The sequence below is a fragment of the Trichomycterus rosablanca genome, chromosome 7 (genome assembly GCF_030014385.1).
Source record: "Trichomycterus rosablanca isolate fTriRos1 chromosome 7, fTriRos1.hap1, whole genome shotgun sequence".
Lineage (NCBI taxonomy): Eukaryota > Metazoa > Chordata > Actinopteri > Siluriformes > Trichomycteridae > Trichomycterus > Trichomycterus rosablanca.
In genome coordinates, this window is record NC_085994.1 from 36,409,201 (window position 1) to 36,426,230 (window position 17,030).

At 38.5% G+C, this 17,030-nt stretch overlaps 1 protein-coding gene across 1 annotated transcript in view; it reads left to right on the top strand.

Moving 5' to 3' along the window:
* The first annotated feature begins 876 nt into the window (after positions 1–876).
* antxr1a (ANTXR cell adhesion molecule 1a) overlaps positions 877–17,030 on the top strand; it is a 44,794-nt gene continuing 28,640 nt past the window's right edge. Inside the window, exons 1-9 of the mRNA XM_062999333.1 lie at positions 877–1,144; positions 7,779–7,850; positions 8,207–8,278; positions 11,988–12,069; positions 12,767–12,800; positions 12,925–13,004; positions 14,433–14,501; positions 14,976–15,056; positions 16,951–17,011. Coding sequence (XP_062855403.1) covers positions 990–1,144; positions 7,779–7,850; positions 8,207–8,278; positions 11,988–12,069; positions 12,767–12,800; positions 12,925–13,004; positions 14,433–14,501; positions 14,976–15,056; positions 16,951–17,011 — 706 coding nt within the window. The 5' untranslated portion in view covers positions 877–989. The remainder of the gene's footprint in view (positions 1,145–7,778; positions 7,851–8,206; positions 8,279–11,987; positions 12,070–12,766; positions 12,801–12,924; positions 13,005–14,432; positions 14,502–14,975; positions 15,057–16,950; positions 17,012–17,030) is intronic.

The following is a 17,030-nucleotide window of genomic DNA, read 5'->3' on the forward strand; positions in this document are numbered from 1 at the left end:
CCTTTCTGTGTGGTGTTTGAATGTTCTCCCCTTGTCTGTGTAAGTTTCCTTCGGGAGTCCATGTAAGACCATCAAACGGATTCATCGGTCATAATCGAATTATTAATCATGAATTTGATCAGCAACTTTACAGCGAATTTATGCATTCTCTCCCTTCCTCTCTCTTTTTCTATTTTCACTCCTTCTCACTCCTTTACTCTTGCTTTCTCTCTCTTATTTTTTTTATTGCAGCTCTCTCTTGTGCCCTCTGTTGGGCACTCTCTTATTCTTTTGCACTCTCTCTAGCTCTTACTCTTTTTTTTTCCTTGCACTTTTTCTCTCTCTCTCTCTCTCTCTCTCTCTCTCTCTCTCTCTCTCTCTCTCTCTCTCTCTCTCTCTCTCTCTCTCTCTCTCTCTCTCTCTCTTACTGTCTCATCTCAGCTCTCTCATGAGTTCTTTTTAGCTCTTGCTCTAACTCCTTTTCTCTCTCACTTTTTTACTTTTGCTCTTGCTCATTTTCTAGCTCTCTCTTTCTCTCCTACACACACAATTTCTCTCTCTCTCTCTCTCTCTCTCTCTCTCTCTCTCTCTCTCTCTCTCACACACACACACACACACACACACACTCTCTAAAGAAACTGGGGCAGTGAGGCAATTGACTGCTTAGAGTTCGTGTCTGTGTTTACACATGTGCCTTTGTTTTTAGGTTTTCATATCGTTGTCGGTAATGTGTTTTTTCGCTACACAGAAAAAAAAAATCTACTTTTTTGTAGCAGTAAATACATCATTTTTAATACCCAGGTCACTATTTGCACAGTCAAATTCCTGGACTTTTAAATTCAGACACTTTTTCTGAAGATGGTTTAGCCAGTTTACAGATTGCAGTGTGGAGTATCTCCATCAAAGAAGCAGAAGAATTCTCAACATTTTGGGACTTCATTTCATTTTTCTCATGGTTTAAGTTTTGGTGTTGCTTTGTTGGTGGCATATTGCTTACTTGCAGAAGGAACATGCTTCACAGTACGTGGAAGTGCTGGTGCATGGCTGCACTGCTGTGGCTCATGCTGGTGTGGATGGCTGATGGGAATGTAGGTTTATCTCCAGATAAAAGAGCAACATCACCTTCTTGCTATGGAGGTTTCGACCTCTACTTTGTCCTGGACAAGTGAGTGATCCATATCTTCTGTTACTTTAATAAACCAATATACTGTCATAGTTCTTATGCTTTTAGGAAAAAGTGGACAAGAAGACAAGTCTTAACTGAAAAAAGCTAATACTAATAATAATGAATAATGATTTTGGAGCTTGTTTAATTTCAAGGAACCTCAAGAAAACTGTTGGTTGTTGAGATCAATATTAATCAAGAGCATTTGAAGTACAGAGATTTAAAGGACTGATATTTATGTCAGAGATGTTCTGCAGAAAGTGTTGTTATTTTTTGTCTTATGATGCATCCATTTCATTATGAAACATATAATAGTCACCAGTTTTTAGAGGTCATTGTGATATAAACTGGCATGGGTTCTGGCATGAGTAGGTTTGCTATAGGACAAAGGCATTTCTTTGTCTGTAACCCAAACTTCTGCCACTCTTTGTGTTTACTTGAGCCTTGCAAAAGATTTTTCATAAGCAAACAAATTTGACAGTAGGAGATTATTGACCGGAAGGTCACTTGTTCAAGCCCCATCACTGCAAGGTTGCCAGTGGTGGGCCCCCAAGAAGGCCCCTTAACAAATTGCTTGGGTTGTATGTGCAGTGCTGCTAATGTATATTTAAATTAAATGTAAATTAGTACATCACTGCATCTATTCCAAATTCTAGATGGAGATCAGTGTAAGAAATGGTGTTCTACAGAGGATGCAGTGAGATTTTGGATAAAGGGTTTTAACTAAATGCTGATTATGTGAGATGATTTACCCTGGAACTGGCAGGTTCGATCCCCAGATTGGGCCGCCCAGGTCCTTTCTGTGTGGAGTTTGCATGTTCTCCCTGTGTCCACGTGGGTTTCCTCCAGGTGCTCCGGTTTCATGCAAGTGAGGTGAATTGGAGATACAAAATTGTCCATGACTGTGTTCTATATAATCTTGAGAAGTGATGAGCCTTGTGTAATGAGTAACTACTGTTTCCTGTCATGAATGTAACCAAAGTGTAAAACATGACGTTAAAATCCTAATAAACAAACAAACAAACAAACATTAGACTGGAACAAAAGTATAAATGCTTGTCTAAAGAACCTTACTGAAGATGAATGCACCATTGAGTGCTAATGCTAATCCCTGGAAGCACAGTATTGTGGTGCTTCTTTTTAGATCAGCCCTTCACCTGTGACAGCAATCTGGTATTTCTAAATTGACTGAAAATTATTTTAATCACTTAATCACTCTTTATCACACTACCAGTCAGTGGACCAGATTTAATTAGGAGGTGCAGATGTATTTAAATGTGTGAGTTCTTGTATAGATATAAACACAGACAAAGAATACATTCCATTTCAGTTTCTACAATAGGTTTGCTTGACTGGGATTAATAAAAAAGAATATAAAGCTCATTTTAAAATACCAGATTGTTTAAATCTATAATGTGAATGAAACTGGAATGACTGGTGCTGGCTTAAGCAGGTCCTTTTAGCAGCAGCTTATGCCATTTTATTAGGTTTTTATTTGGTCCCTCCTTAACTGCTGTTATTGAACTTTCTCTCAAAGATATATGTTTGTCAATGAGCCAGCATCACAGTCATTAACATCCAGGCCCTTCAGATTTTATTAACTAGGAGTCAGGTGTGATCATAAAGTGGCCAGTTACATTAGAAGCTTAATCAAATCTTGGTGCTTTTAATTGGTAAACAGTTCTTTGTACCTGATGAACCAACTAAAAAGGCAACAAGATTCTACAAGATCTAAACAACTGTCGTCTCTATTTTTGTGTCTGTTCTGCCACTCTGACACAATCATTATCAAAAATACAACCTATATCATTAAAAGTATGTGGACACCCAATCATAAGCTTGTTGGATCTTACACTTTGTATCCATAGCAGCCTCCACTCTTTTGGGATGGCTTTCCACAAGAACTAGGAGTTTGTCTGTGGGAGTTTGTGGCCATCAGTGTGATCAACAACAGACTTCAGTTGAGCTTTAAGGTGCTGAGTTTGGAGCAGGGGCTTCTAAACTTATGACTACATCAAGCTTGCTTGACCCAGCGTTTTTATTTCCCCAGAAAACTCACATTAAAAATTAATGTTATCATTTGACTTGAACTGCATTCATGCATTTCTTTATTGGTAAAGGATCTGGTATTATACTGATGGATTATCATCTTGATTTAATTGTTGGCTTGACTCTTAATTACATAAGCTCACCATAATTGCCTCTTTTGGCAGAAAGTAGCCAACAGATTTAGACAGCTCTGTGAGCCAGGACACGAGACAGGAAGAATTAATGGACAGACAAATGGAACAGCATCTGCTTGCAATTAAAGAAGCTCCTTGGTGGCAGCCAGTGCTTTGCGATGCAGGGCTTTCGTGAGCAAGTCTGACGCAGGGACACTGGAGAGACAGAAATATTGATACTGAAAAATAGGTCACATGTATTTATCTGAGGCACGGTGGTCCCACCCAAGGTCAAATCAGTTTAGCCAATTTGCATACTAGCATGTTTTTGGAGGGTGGGAGGAAACCAGATTACATTGTACTTCTGGTATGTGTGCAGTCGCCGACCCACTTCTTTTCACCAGCCAGAAACAGGGTCTCACAGAGAGCAGTATCACGTCTGGAGAGTCATGCACTACTATCTGTGAATCAACCATCTCAGCAGAGGTCGCACCTGCACCCTTTCACTCTTGGCTCCAGATGTCCCAAATGTTTGGCTCTTAAGGCTGCTGAGTCTACAGAGGGAGCTGTATCGTAGTAACAATAGAAAAACAAGGGAGTTGCAATGAAGTGAATAGGAAGCAATCATTTTGTCACATTGTTCTTCTATAATTACTTTAGGTCATGCTTACTCTTACTACATATATTTACTTTTTTTATTCATTGGGAATCATCAAGAAAAGAAATCAATTAATACTTGTTTTTAAGCACGTAAGATCTTGTCTTAGTATTTACACTGATCAGACATAACATTAAAACCACCTCTTTGTTTCTACACTTACTGTACATTTTATCAGCTCCACTTACCATATAGAAGCACTTTGCAGTTCTACAATCACTGACTGTCATCCATCTGTTTCTCTGCATGCTTTGTTAGCCCCCTTTCATGCTGTTCTTCAAGGGTCAGGACCCCCACAGGACCACTACAGAGTAGGTATTATTTTGGTGGTGGATCATTCTCAGCACTGCAGTGACACTGACATGGTGGTGGTGTATTAGTGTGTGTTGTGCTGGTATGAGTGGATCAGACACAGCAGCGCTGCTGGAGTTTTTAAATACCTATCTATTAGACACTCCTACCTGGTTGGTCCACCTTGTAGATGTAAAGTCAGAGATGATCGCTCATCTATTGCTGCTGTTTGAGTTGGTCATCTTCGAGACCTTCATCAGTGGTCACAGGACGCTGCCCACGGGGCGCTGTTGGCTGGATATTTTTGGTTGGTGGACTATTCTCAGTCCAGCAGTGACAGTGAGGTGTTTAAAAACTCCAGCAGCGCTGCTGTGTCTTATCCACTCATACCAGCACAACACACACTAACACACCACCGCCATGTCAGTGTCACTGCAGTGCTGAGAATGATCCACCACCTAAATAATACCTGCTCTGTAGTGGTCCTGTGGTGGTCCTGATCATTAAAGAACAGGGTGAAAGCAGGCTGAAACAGTATGTAGAGAAACAGATGGACTACAGTCAGTAATTGTAGAACTACAAAGTGCTTCTATATTGTAAGTGGAGCTGATAAAATGGACATTGAGTGTAGAAACAAGGAGGTGGTTTTAATGTTATGGCTGATCGGTGTATTTTAATACAAACTTGAGTTAATCTACACTTTAAAGTAGGTTTTATAGTCTGTATACTGTTATTAACTGTAGTAATTTAACTCGGATGGAATTTGTTGTTCTAAAAATCCAGTGGTTCAGTACTGAACAAATGTTCTTTGTGCAGTATGTGTCTGGTTGTTGTTCTTATTGTGGTGTGTTTTTGTGTTTGTGTTTGTTTTGAGATAAAATCATCATTCAGCTGTTTTTGTTCATTTTGCCTCTCTGTGGTCATGACGAAGCTCCAAGCCCAAGCAGCAAACTATCAAATCCTGTAACCTCGCCAGCTATCCAGATCTCATCAGCTTCTAATTCATTTACAGCAAGAAAGGAAGGAGCAACCTGTGTGATGTACTTGGCATGTAGTGTTCACAGCAGTTCCTGTAATGTACGAGGGATCTTCAAAAAGTTTCCACACTTTTATATTTTGGTTGGAAGCAGTGAGGGTGGGAGGAGCAGTAATTGGTTGTGTCTGAGAGACGCTTATAGTTCGGATTTAGCGGCATCTGATTTCCACCTTTTTGGACGCTCAAAGAAGCTTTAAGGGGAAGAAGATTTTCACGTGATGATGATGTGAAAGCAGCGCTGCATCAGTGGCTACGCGCTCAACCAAAAACATTTTTTGCTGATGGCATTAAAAGGTTGGTACGATGCTGGGAAAAACAACTATGTAGAAAAGTGATGTCATTTGTTTTTGAAATTCTTAATAAATCGAGTTTTAAAAAGTGCAGAAACTTTTTGAAGAACCCTCGTATATACATTTCACAGCGATTCGTTTCAGGCTCACATCTGGCTCAGATTCAGATATATTTACCAGACTAGCTTTAGCAATTCAAAAAGGAAAATCTAAACCACAACACTGAATAAATGAGTTCATTCCAATTTCTCTAACAAGTGAAATTTTTTGCTTGGAAAATACAGTTATATAATATGTTTGCCGTTAGCCAACAGGGAACACCCGGCAGTGGTTAGCATATGGCTGATTATGTCTCATGGTCTGGATAATTTAGCTTGTTTGAAGAGGAATAGAATATGGCTAACAGACACATGAACATTACATCCACATGTGCTTGTTAAGTGTTGCATTCCAAACCCATGGGCATTAATATTGAGTCGGCCTGTTTTGCTATGAAAAAGCTTCCTACTTTTTTGATTTCCACAAGATTTTGAAACATCACTTCAGAAGTTCAATTCCATTCAACCACAAGAGAAATACAAATTTCAGGAACTGATGATGGCCAATATATCAGGACACACAGTCTGATGTTTCTTTGTTGTTCCAATTTGGGTATATCCATCTACATTTACATTACATTTTCGGCATTTAGCAGTATATTATTTAAGCAACAAGGGTTAAGGGCCTTGCTCAAGGGCCCAACAGTGGCAAACTGACAGTGGTGGGGCTTGAACCAGCGACCTTTGGATTACTAGTCCAGTACCTTAATCTCTAGGCTACAACTGCCCAATTCTCTTGTATATTCTTAAGTTATTATTTATTTATTATTATTATTACCTAAGGTAACCAGGTAAGACATTAATATTCTTTTCATCTTGAAGTTTTTCAATTCTTTAATGTCAGCATGTATGGAGGACCATGCTACTCTCCAAGTATTCTTCCACCACTCTTTGTTCTTCAACAGCAATTATTAATGTCTGGTCGAAGTGTTAAGGAGGTAAATCCTCGTCCAGCCTTTCCTTCCTCCGACACAATAAATACACAGGTCATACTGGTGGCCCTGCCTGACTCAAAAACAACTCGTTAAATGAAACATGCCATTCACACTATATTCCTTCACCATTTGTGACACTCATGGTTAGCTGTGTCTGCTGAGTGCAGCATTGTGCCTCTACACAAAAAAAGAGCATTTCCTGAACTCTTGCCACAAACCGGGTTGCCAAACCTTTTACAGTTCTGTGAGACATTAAACCTCCTAAGTACCGCCTCTAGCTGTGAACCCATTATTCAGTGCCCAATCTGTGTCTGCATTTGGTTTTTCATTCTAGTGAGGGCAAAGAGTCTGTGCTGGCTCAACATTAAAAACAGCATTAACACTCGAACACTGTGACTAAGATACTCAACAAAACAGCTGCCTTTAAATCTTACATGCTCACAACTTACAAGGCAAAGTCATTTGATCAGATGTGTATCCTCAGGACTATATACTATAGCATTAAGAATTCCCTTGGAACTAACTGGAACTAAGGGCTTAAACGACGAACAACAGCCACAAACCATTGTTTATCCTGCATTCAAGCATGTTGCATTCTGCTAGCATCCAGCAAACCCAGATTTATCAGAAATCACATATTTTCCAATGGCAATATACTTTACACTACTTTAGCTGACATGCTAAAGCACATGGTGCTTTTAGGCTTGTGTGGTGCTACTCAATACGTTATGCATCAACACTAAGAACTCTATTTATTGAGCTTGTTTGGGCTACTTCTTTACATCTGAGATGTTCATCTATGTTTTCTGTTCATATAAACAATGAGCAGTGCAGCAATAAGAGACAAAAATGTGATAATCTGACCTGTTGAACAGGATTGAAATTGTCTTCCATAGATTGAAAGTCACAGAAGTCTTCAGAATAAGCTGTTTTGCTATTACTGTCAGTCTTGGTGAATGATTGGCTGTCTTCTACATTTTATTCATCTGTTGCTAAACAGCTCTCGCTAAAAAAGTCAACTTGACTACACTGAAGACATATGTGTGTGTGTGTATTTAATACTCCAGTGGATGAATGGATGGATGGATGGATAGATAGACAGATATAAGGAAAGTGTTAAAATAAAATGTTGGGTTTTTGTAATAATGTTGTTTTTTTGTCCAGGTCTGGAAGTGTACAGCATCACTGGAATGAGATTTATTATTTTGTGGAACATTTGGCTCACAAATTCATAAGGTAGGAGTTGAATAACACTGATTGTTAAAGTAATGTGTGAATATGTGGGTGCACATATTAGTATTTTTAGATGTAATTCATTGTTAAGACTCTTTTTATCAGTTATTTCTGGTAATTTAAAACAGAATAGAATTAAATATTCTGAATCAGCAATACATTTTAGATGATGATTGAATCGCCCTTTGGCCCATCATCTTTTTGTACCTAGTTTTAGATCTCTGTGACTTTTAGGCACTCTTTACAATGCAGCTGTTTATGATAATGCAGACAAAATCATTTATTCAGGACATTCTTTTATAAGCACTGTAGTATGTTTACCAGTTTTATTCAGATACTCGTTTTCTTGTTGACTTTAGTCCACAGCTACGGATGTCCTTCATCGTGTTTTCCACAGAGGGCAAGATTCTCATGCACCTAACAGAAGATAGGTAAGTAAACCGGCAAAACTGTAAATATTTAATAAACTTCTATGACTTTAAACATGTGGATTTTATCTATTCATTAAAAACTTAAGTTTGCAGCCACTGATCAGCTGTTATACCACGTGACCACAACAATAACAAAGAGCATTTTGATTCCGCCCCAACTATATATCCATTCATTGTTAAATTATATGCATCCAACACCGAGACAATAGTTTAAGGAAGGCTTCCTATTTCAGCAGACTGTACCCATATGCACAAAGCAAGGTCTGGAAAGACATGGTTTGACAAGTTGGTCATAAGGAACTTGAGTAGCAAGCACAGAGCTCTGACCACAACCCATATGAGCATGCTACATACTGTTGTGATTGGCTATGTCTGAGGTTGGGGGAAATGCTGAGGCCCTGAAATGATCTGGTGTTCTGTCCAGGGTTTGCTACTGCACCACCACGACTCCGACCAGGATGAAGCGGTGGTAAAATAGAAAATGATGATAATGGTGATCATTAGTACAATAAGTGTAAATGTGAATATTTGGCTCACACTTGCGTAAATAGCCATGACGACACCACTGGGTTACACCAGCCTTTCCTCCAACAACAAATTCATGATAGCTCATTATAATCTCTACTAACAGTTCCTAAAACCTGCCTTTATTTACCCTTACCTGCCACCACTGTATACCATGGCCTGATTTAACTCCAAGCTAAATATGACCTTAAATGACCAACATTTTTAACTGAAAGAGTACAGTATCCTTTGCAGGAAAGATTTGATACGTCTCGCATGACAACATGAACATTTTTAACTTTCTGCCAACAAAATGTGATGATTCCAGCTGTTCCGTATCCCTGGAGTTTGATTTGGTAATGGTTAATGACCCTCCAGTACAAGACTAAATGGAACAGCTGCTGCAAGAATGATCTTGATGTCACCACCATCTTTAACACTTAAATCTGCCTGACCGAGTTCCCAACATGTGCTTCCAAGTATCACAAAAATCCTTGTGTCTGGGAGCAATGAGCAATGTGTACTGTCTTCCTGATTCTCCGTTTCATACATGCCTGATTTCCTGACCATCTGCCTTGCTATTGTCAGAGCCAGCAAGGGCTAGCAGCAGTCTGTCTCAGCTGCAGACGGCAGACTTCATCTGTTAGAAGTAAAGAATAAAAACTCATTATTATGACAGACAGACAGCACTTGATCCAGTAAAGGTGATATAAGGAGATTATTTTGCCTCCAAAGTCTAGCTTTCATCCAAACTGGATTACAGGTAATATATTAGTACTCAGACTTTTATGAGATGAAACTGGCATGGCTACCAAAGCTTGGTTGTGCTTTCCAATGAATGGAAAAAGATAAGGAAAAAACGCTTTGCTAGTCTAGCAGCATTAAAACTCTGTTTTTTAGCCGAAAGAGCCCCAGTTACACCAGATAAGTACTCACATGAAACAGCTTCCTCCTACTAACAATACACAACATAGGAACAAAAAACATAATACATACAATACAGGTGAAAGTGCAAAGGCTTGTAAGGGGCAAATCAGTGAGGGCCACTAGTGCCTAAGACCATTAGTGGACATGCTACTATTTTGCATTTTGTTATTAATTACACATCTTTAATCAGTATAACTATCTGAGAAGAAAGTTAAATACATTGGATTGAGATTTATTTATTTATTAGGATTTTAACGTCATGCTTTACACTTTGGTTACTTTTATGACAGGAATGGTAGATTCATCAGTTCAAGTTTAATGTCAAACACAGTCATGGACAATTTTGTATCTCCAATTCACCTCACTTGCACGTCTTTGGACTGTGGGAGGAAACCGGAGCTCCCGGAGGAAACCCACACAGACACGGGGAGAACATGCAAACCTGGACTGCTCCACTTTTGCTGTGAGGCAACAGTGCTACCCACCAAGCCACCCAATTTTATTGAGATAGAGGGTGTAGAGCAAGAAAAGAAATGCACCAAGTACCAAACCTTGTGGGACTTCACTAGCAAATTTGCATTAAGCAGATGTGGATTTTTCCCCCTGTGATAAGTAGTATGGCCATTCCTTCGGATAATAAACAAACCACCACCACTCTGAGCTAGTGATTGTAGAACTGGAGAGAATGGACAGAAGAATCTTCTAATGAACTAACTTAAACTAGGCTGTTAATCCAAGAACTTTCTACTACATTTAACCAGACAGCCTTTGCAGGGCATAAATAATTAGGTATTTAATAGGACCGATATATGGTCTAATTTTTTTTTGCCCATTGGATCTGACCAAATAATTTTTAGTAATGTGCTATAATTAATTTGGTGAATTCTTACTCTTATTTTATATACTGCTTATGTAGGCAAGCAAAATGTGAACTTGAACTCTGTGACACTGAAAAGTAGGGTATGGATTGCAATGAGGATTAGGCATGTCCCACATGAAAGATTTCATGATTTTATAAAAGAATTTTTTGCATCTTGGCTAAGCTACGATTCCAGCTGTACTAAATCCCCTCAGAAAGATCTGGAAAAGTTTAATGACCCATACAGTAACAGACTGGATCGAACAGCTGCTGCGAGAATAATCGCTCTTTTTAAATGAGCTTTTGTTGCTTCTATATTATTAGCACTTACAGTTAACCAAGGCAGGTCAAGCAGGACATCTGACTTGCTGTTAAGGTGGCATCCATCGACATTGCTACTGTTTAATTGCATTGTTTAACTGTTTGCAGGCCAAAAAATACTAGTTAAAAACTTTTCATCATGCAGGTTCTGAATCCTATAACAAGGTATAAACCAAATTTATCATCTTATTTTACAGCCCAAATGTTTTTACAGAAAATGGCCAAAAGTATGTAGACATCTGAGCGTAAGCACTCTTTTCTTTCATGATTTTTTATTATTATTTACAACTGCTGACTTCTCTGTGTACCTATCATTACAATCGCTAAGTGTTGCCTTGAGCTCAAAGAAACTTCACAAGTCTGCCGTGTATAAAAAAAAAAGCTGAAACCTGGGTGACAACATGGGTCACAAACAAAAAATAAGAAAAAAATAAGGTCATGCCACAAATGTCAGTACAGAACATTCAACATGACAAAATTATGAATCTAGTATCAGTATGTATATTTATGAACTAGCAAATGTTGTCATATTGTCAGAAAATCCACTACAAACCTACACTATATGGCCAAAAGTATTTGGACACCTGACCATGAGCTTGTTAGATGTCCTATTTCACCTATTCAGCTATAACAGCTGTCTTCTAAGAAGCCTTCTCACAAGACTTTGAAATATGTTTGTGGGAATTTATGCCCATTTAGTAAAAAAAACACATTTGTATGGCTGGGCACTGCTGAAAAACCGAGCTTTTCTTTGTTTCGTATTTAAAGACCTTGCTTTGTGCACAGGGACTTTTGTGCTGGAACTTCAAAATTGGAAGCACATAATGTTCTTTATATAATTTGTTTATTACAGCTGTCAGTCAATAACTAGAACGGGTGTCCCAACACTTATCCACATGGTGTATTAAGTATTTTAAATATGTAGAATCATTAAAGAACAGAATTTTATGATTTACATGTTCCTTACAGTCTCATGTAAATGCTACTGCTGGTTCTTATACAGTATGATATTTTATGTTGGTTAAATGAGCTTTTGTCTGATCAGTATTTCTAATAATCTGCCTTAACATTACCTTCATACTTTATCTGTTTTGTCAGAGACAATATTCGCAAAGGTCTGGAGGAGCTCCAAAGAGTTTTGCCTGGAGGAGACACATTCATGCATGAAGGCATTCAACGGGTGAGTCAGTGATGGATTTCATTTGGTTCCAACCAATAAATAAAGTTTTTTGTTGTTGTTGTTGTTTCGGTAATGACTTAAGCAGCTAAGCTGGAGATAATTTCTTGGCTTATTTGTTGAAAAAAGTTTATTCTGGACTCACTAAAAGACAGAAATGAGCGCAGCGGGATATTCCGCTAGCACACCAGCGCCGAGATTCTGAAACGGTTCGAAACTTGTCTTTGCCACCGGTCGGCTGGGCACTATCTAGTAGCATAATTGGCAGTGCCTGCAGCAGACACGGTTCTGCTAGGGCGGAATGATGGACTATGTGGCTGGGGTCTTCAAACGCTGTGTAAGGACCCTGATTGGCAGATAGAGAGGCGCCTGTGCAGAGTGCATGGGTAAAAAGGGTTCCGCAAAAGGGCTGCACACGGGTCGGAGGAGGCGTGAACAGCAATATACCCACCTCGACTGCAATCGGGGATCCCCCAGCAGTGGAAGACAAATTGACTACACTAAATTGGGACAAAATGCATAAGAAAAATAGAAAAAAAAGAAAGAAATGAAAATGTTGTTTGGGCCTGTATAGATCAAAAGCTCAGTATCAGATTAGTACATCCCTAGTTAAGACCACTTGGTGCAATCAGCCCAGAGAAGATTAGGATTCAGTATTTGTTGTGTGGACTTAAGACTGATGTTAAACTTTGTTTTCTAGGCAAGTGAACAGATTTACCATGGTAACATAGAGGGTATGTTCACTACATCTAGTTTATTAAACACCTATAATGCAGCCATGTTGCTTTCTGATGTTTTCCCTGCAAATATATATTGTAAAAACATTGGCATTATTCCTACTTGTGTTTCTTTTGACAGGGTACCGCACAGCAAGCGTCATCATCGCCCTCACTGATGGAGAGCTGCATGAGGACCTCTTCTACTATGCTGAAAGAGAGGTAGGCGCCATGCAGGGATTATAAGAATTTAAAAAGCGGGTCGGCATCAGCTCATATAGACTTAAGTTCAGTTTGTTTAACAATGCATCTTGGGTGTCACCATATTTACTTAACTTTTTTTCCAAGGACAATGATCTGAGCTAATGAGCTGAATAAATATTTTCTGATGGTATTATAGGAACTGCAGATTAATGCTTTATTTCAAGTAACAAAAGAATTCATGAATATTATAAGGTTTATTTTTATTAAGCAAACTAAATGATCCCAAAACCAGACCTCTCTATCATACAACCACCGCAAGTGCAGAAAGGTGTGGAATTAGATGAATGCATTAGATGCTTCACAACAGGCTTTCACACAAACATGAATTTAAATAATTCATTTTAAAAATAAATTATATGCCAAGATTCATAAGGGCACTTAAAGAAGTTAAAAGATAATGTTAGTGCATACAGGGGAAAATAATAAAAATCTGAATGTAAGGCAGGGGTGTCAAACTTATTTTTACCGAGTGCCACATCTGCACTATGGTGCCCTCAAAGGGCCGATTGTAACCTATCCTGCTGTCATTTCTGGGAGGCTAAATTCTGTGTTTGGTGTCAAAATGCCAACTTTATACTGTATATTTATAATGTATATCTACATTTATATTGTACTTCTTTACCACAGACACGGCCTCATAACACAAAAGACGTACCGGTTTTTCTTCTTGAAGCACAAACTTGTTTTCACTTTCCCATCTTTCATTAAATTTCCTCCTTCTGCTTCAGATTTCTCTCTTGTACATTTTGGGATTATTTGTAAATATTTCACAACATCACTTGTTGGAAAACCGCCTCAGTTAAACGCTGATGTGGAAACACTGCCATCTAGTGGTGGGATGCGGTCACTTTGCGGGTCACAAAATTCACATGCATTGTGGGAGATGCAGTTTATGTACGATTTTACAGTGTATTTTAAGACAATCATACATCTTTTAAGCTCTTGCGGGCCACATAAAATGACTTGGGGCCTTGAGTTTGACACATTTGATGTAAGGTAAAAGGCCAGTAAACAAATTGCCAATAAATACGAAACACTTTAAAAAAATTTAATTACAGTAGAAACCTAGCAGATGTCGGGTCTGAACCGGCAGCCTTCCAATTACTAGTCCAGTACCTTAGCCACTAAGCCTCCACTGCCCACATATGTTTTTACTCATCTACTTTTTTGGCAAATCAGACCCTTGACAACTTGTATTCTAAAAATAATATATACTTCGCATAATGGTTTAAATTAGTAACTACATTAATAATAATACTAAAAACAACATATTAAAATGTTTTAGGTATATAATAGTTGAATAATATTTTACATTAATGCTTTACATAAAGCTATGTAACTTTTTTTAATCTATTCCATCCGATCTGCTTTTGTGTTGTTCGTCAGGCCAATCGTTCCCGTAGCCTGGGTGCTTCCGTCTATTGTGTTGGGGTAAAAGATTTCAATGAAACACAGGTAAATAATACTCTTACCTCTTAACATATACAGCTGTGTCACACTAGCTCCCCCAAGCATCTTTATTACTAACATTTCTGGTTAGTAAAGTTGGAACATTTAGTAAAATGTAATAAAAACAAGAATCTGTGATTTGTAAACTCATTTGAATCCTTATTTATTTAATGAAACTACAAAAAAGTATGTAATGTTTTTGCTGACCAACTTGATTGTGTTTACTAAACATCAAGACAATTGGATGTCTGAAACCCATAATCTGGTGAAGGAATCATGATTCCACCAAAGTCTCCAAGTTTTGTAATCAAAAATGAGTCATGGCTCACCACCTTGTGTCAATCAGTTTTAAAACAACATTTCTCAATGCAAGATTGCCAAAGATTTAGACAAAGATTTATGTTTGTGCTTATAATGTACAGTATATCGTTTAAATACTACCTAGGTAGGTGACAGTATATGTTTACGATTTCATTACAGCTGGCCAAGATCGCAGACAGCAAAGATCATGTCTTTCCTGTAAATGATGGGTTTGAAGCTCTGCAGAGTGTGATTAGTTCGGTAAGAGTTTCTGTCCTGAGATTTTTAACATTATTCCTCAAGTTTAATCAGTTATTAAATACTGTGTCACATATTCAACAGCTGGAAAATCCATAAACCTTATGTTTAAGCTGCCTAGGTAGATACACTTTGTGGCCAAAAGTAAATACTGAGTATGTTTTTATTCACCACAATGGTGAAGGTATAAATTATAAGCTTTCAACTTTGTGGTAACAGTTTGGGGAAGGCCATTCTCTGTTCCAGCATGACTGCCCCCTGCAGAGAAACTTAAGTGGCCTTTACAGAGCCCTGACCTCAACTCCACTGGGCATCTACAGGATGACCAATGTCAGTGCCTGACCTCACAAATGCAGTATTGACTAAATGGGCACAAATTCCCACAGCCATACTTCAAAAAGCATTTGTGGATAAGTGGAAATTGTTATAGTGGCATTGTCCTACAAGCTCATACTCAGGTGTCCACATCATTTTGGTCATATAGTGAATAATAAAAAAAAAATTATATCTGGATGTTGGTATCCAGAGCAACAGATGGGCTACAGATAGTAATTGTATACCCACAACATGTATCTCCATGTTAGTCAAGACTTATAAACAGATTTGTTAAACATGAAGTGGGCTTATGCATGGTCTTGAAAAAATACATGTTTTCTTCTTAAGTAGAAATGAAAGAGGAAGTGCAGAAAAAAACATGAATGTAAAAAATAACAGACATATTCAACCAGGCTTAGTTAAAAATTTTGGGATCAAACCCAGAGGAGGTATCAGAGACAGACCTGTTGTAACCCCGCCATAGATTTGCTTAAGTCATCCTAAACCAAGGATCAAAGCAAGGATGTTTAACACATCCTTTCATCCTAGATTCAAAGCTATTAAATTATGTTAATCACCCCCTCTAACTGTGAAAGGTCCTGAGGCAAAACTTAAAGAGGTGTTTTAGGAATGAGGCTGCCACAGCTGGACAACATCTGCTGCCAATTAACTGTGTGCTGAAAGCTCCTGGTCTAAACTCAACAGCTCGAGACAAAAGATGATCAGATGGAACTTTGGGCACTAAGTGCACACTAGAAGACAGTGAGAGACAATGTAAAAATGTAAAAAACTAAAAGAACGCCGGCTCTAAGAAAACATGGTACTAAACTGTACTTTTTTGTGAAGCTCGGGAGACACAGCGGTGTCCACGGCTAGCCCACGTCCACTGAGTGTGGCCTGCACTTCTGTACTTTAGGTCAGAGGGTCTCAACCTTCTTTTCCAAAGGCATTTGTGCCCTGCGACACAGAGATGCATCCTGCAGTTGATACAAAGATTAACACTGATTCAGGTCATAGTTTTGAAGATTTGTATTTTACACCAAAAGACAGTGGTTGCCTCTGAAAGTTTCAGAGTTTGAATCCCATCTCTGCCATTTAGTCACTGCTGCTACACATAGCCACGTCTATGTGCAAGCCCTTTAACCCTCTCAGCTCCAGGGGCACTGTACAATGGCTGACCCTGCATTCTGACCTCAGCTTCCAAACGAGCTGGGTTATGCGGAAAAAGAATTTAGTTGTACTGTACACCTGTATATGTATATATGACAAATAAAGGCGATCTGGGCGTTCGTTCTGAAGGGGAATATTTATTAAAATTGTTGGGATTTTAGAACCTGCTGATTCATTGTTCTGAATGTAGAGTTTGGGGTTTGGGGAATAGAGACCCCTCTCATTTTAATATTAGCATATATATTACATAAAATGTTGCTTGCATTAGCTTATTTATGTATGAGAGGGGTCTCTATATTCCCCAAACATAGACAGACAGACAGACAGACAGACAGACAGACAGACAGACAGACAGATAAATAGATAGATGCTAATAATTTTTGCATTTTGCCTATTTTTTTCTTCTTCTCAGATTTTAAAAATATCCTGCATTGAGATTCTTGCAGCAGAACCTTCCAGTATATGTGCTGGAGGTGAGTGGTGTATATTTCT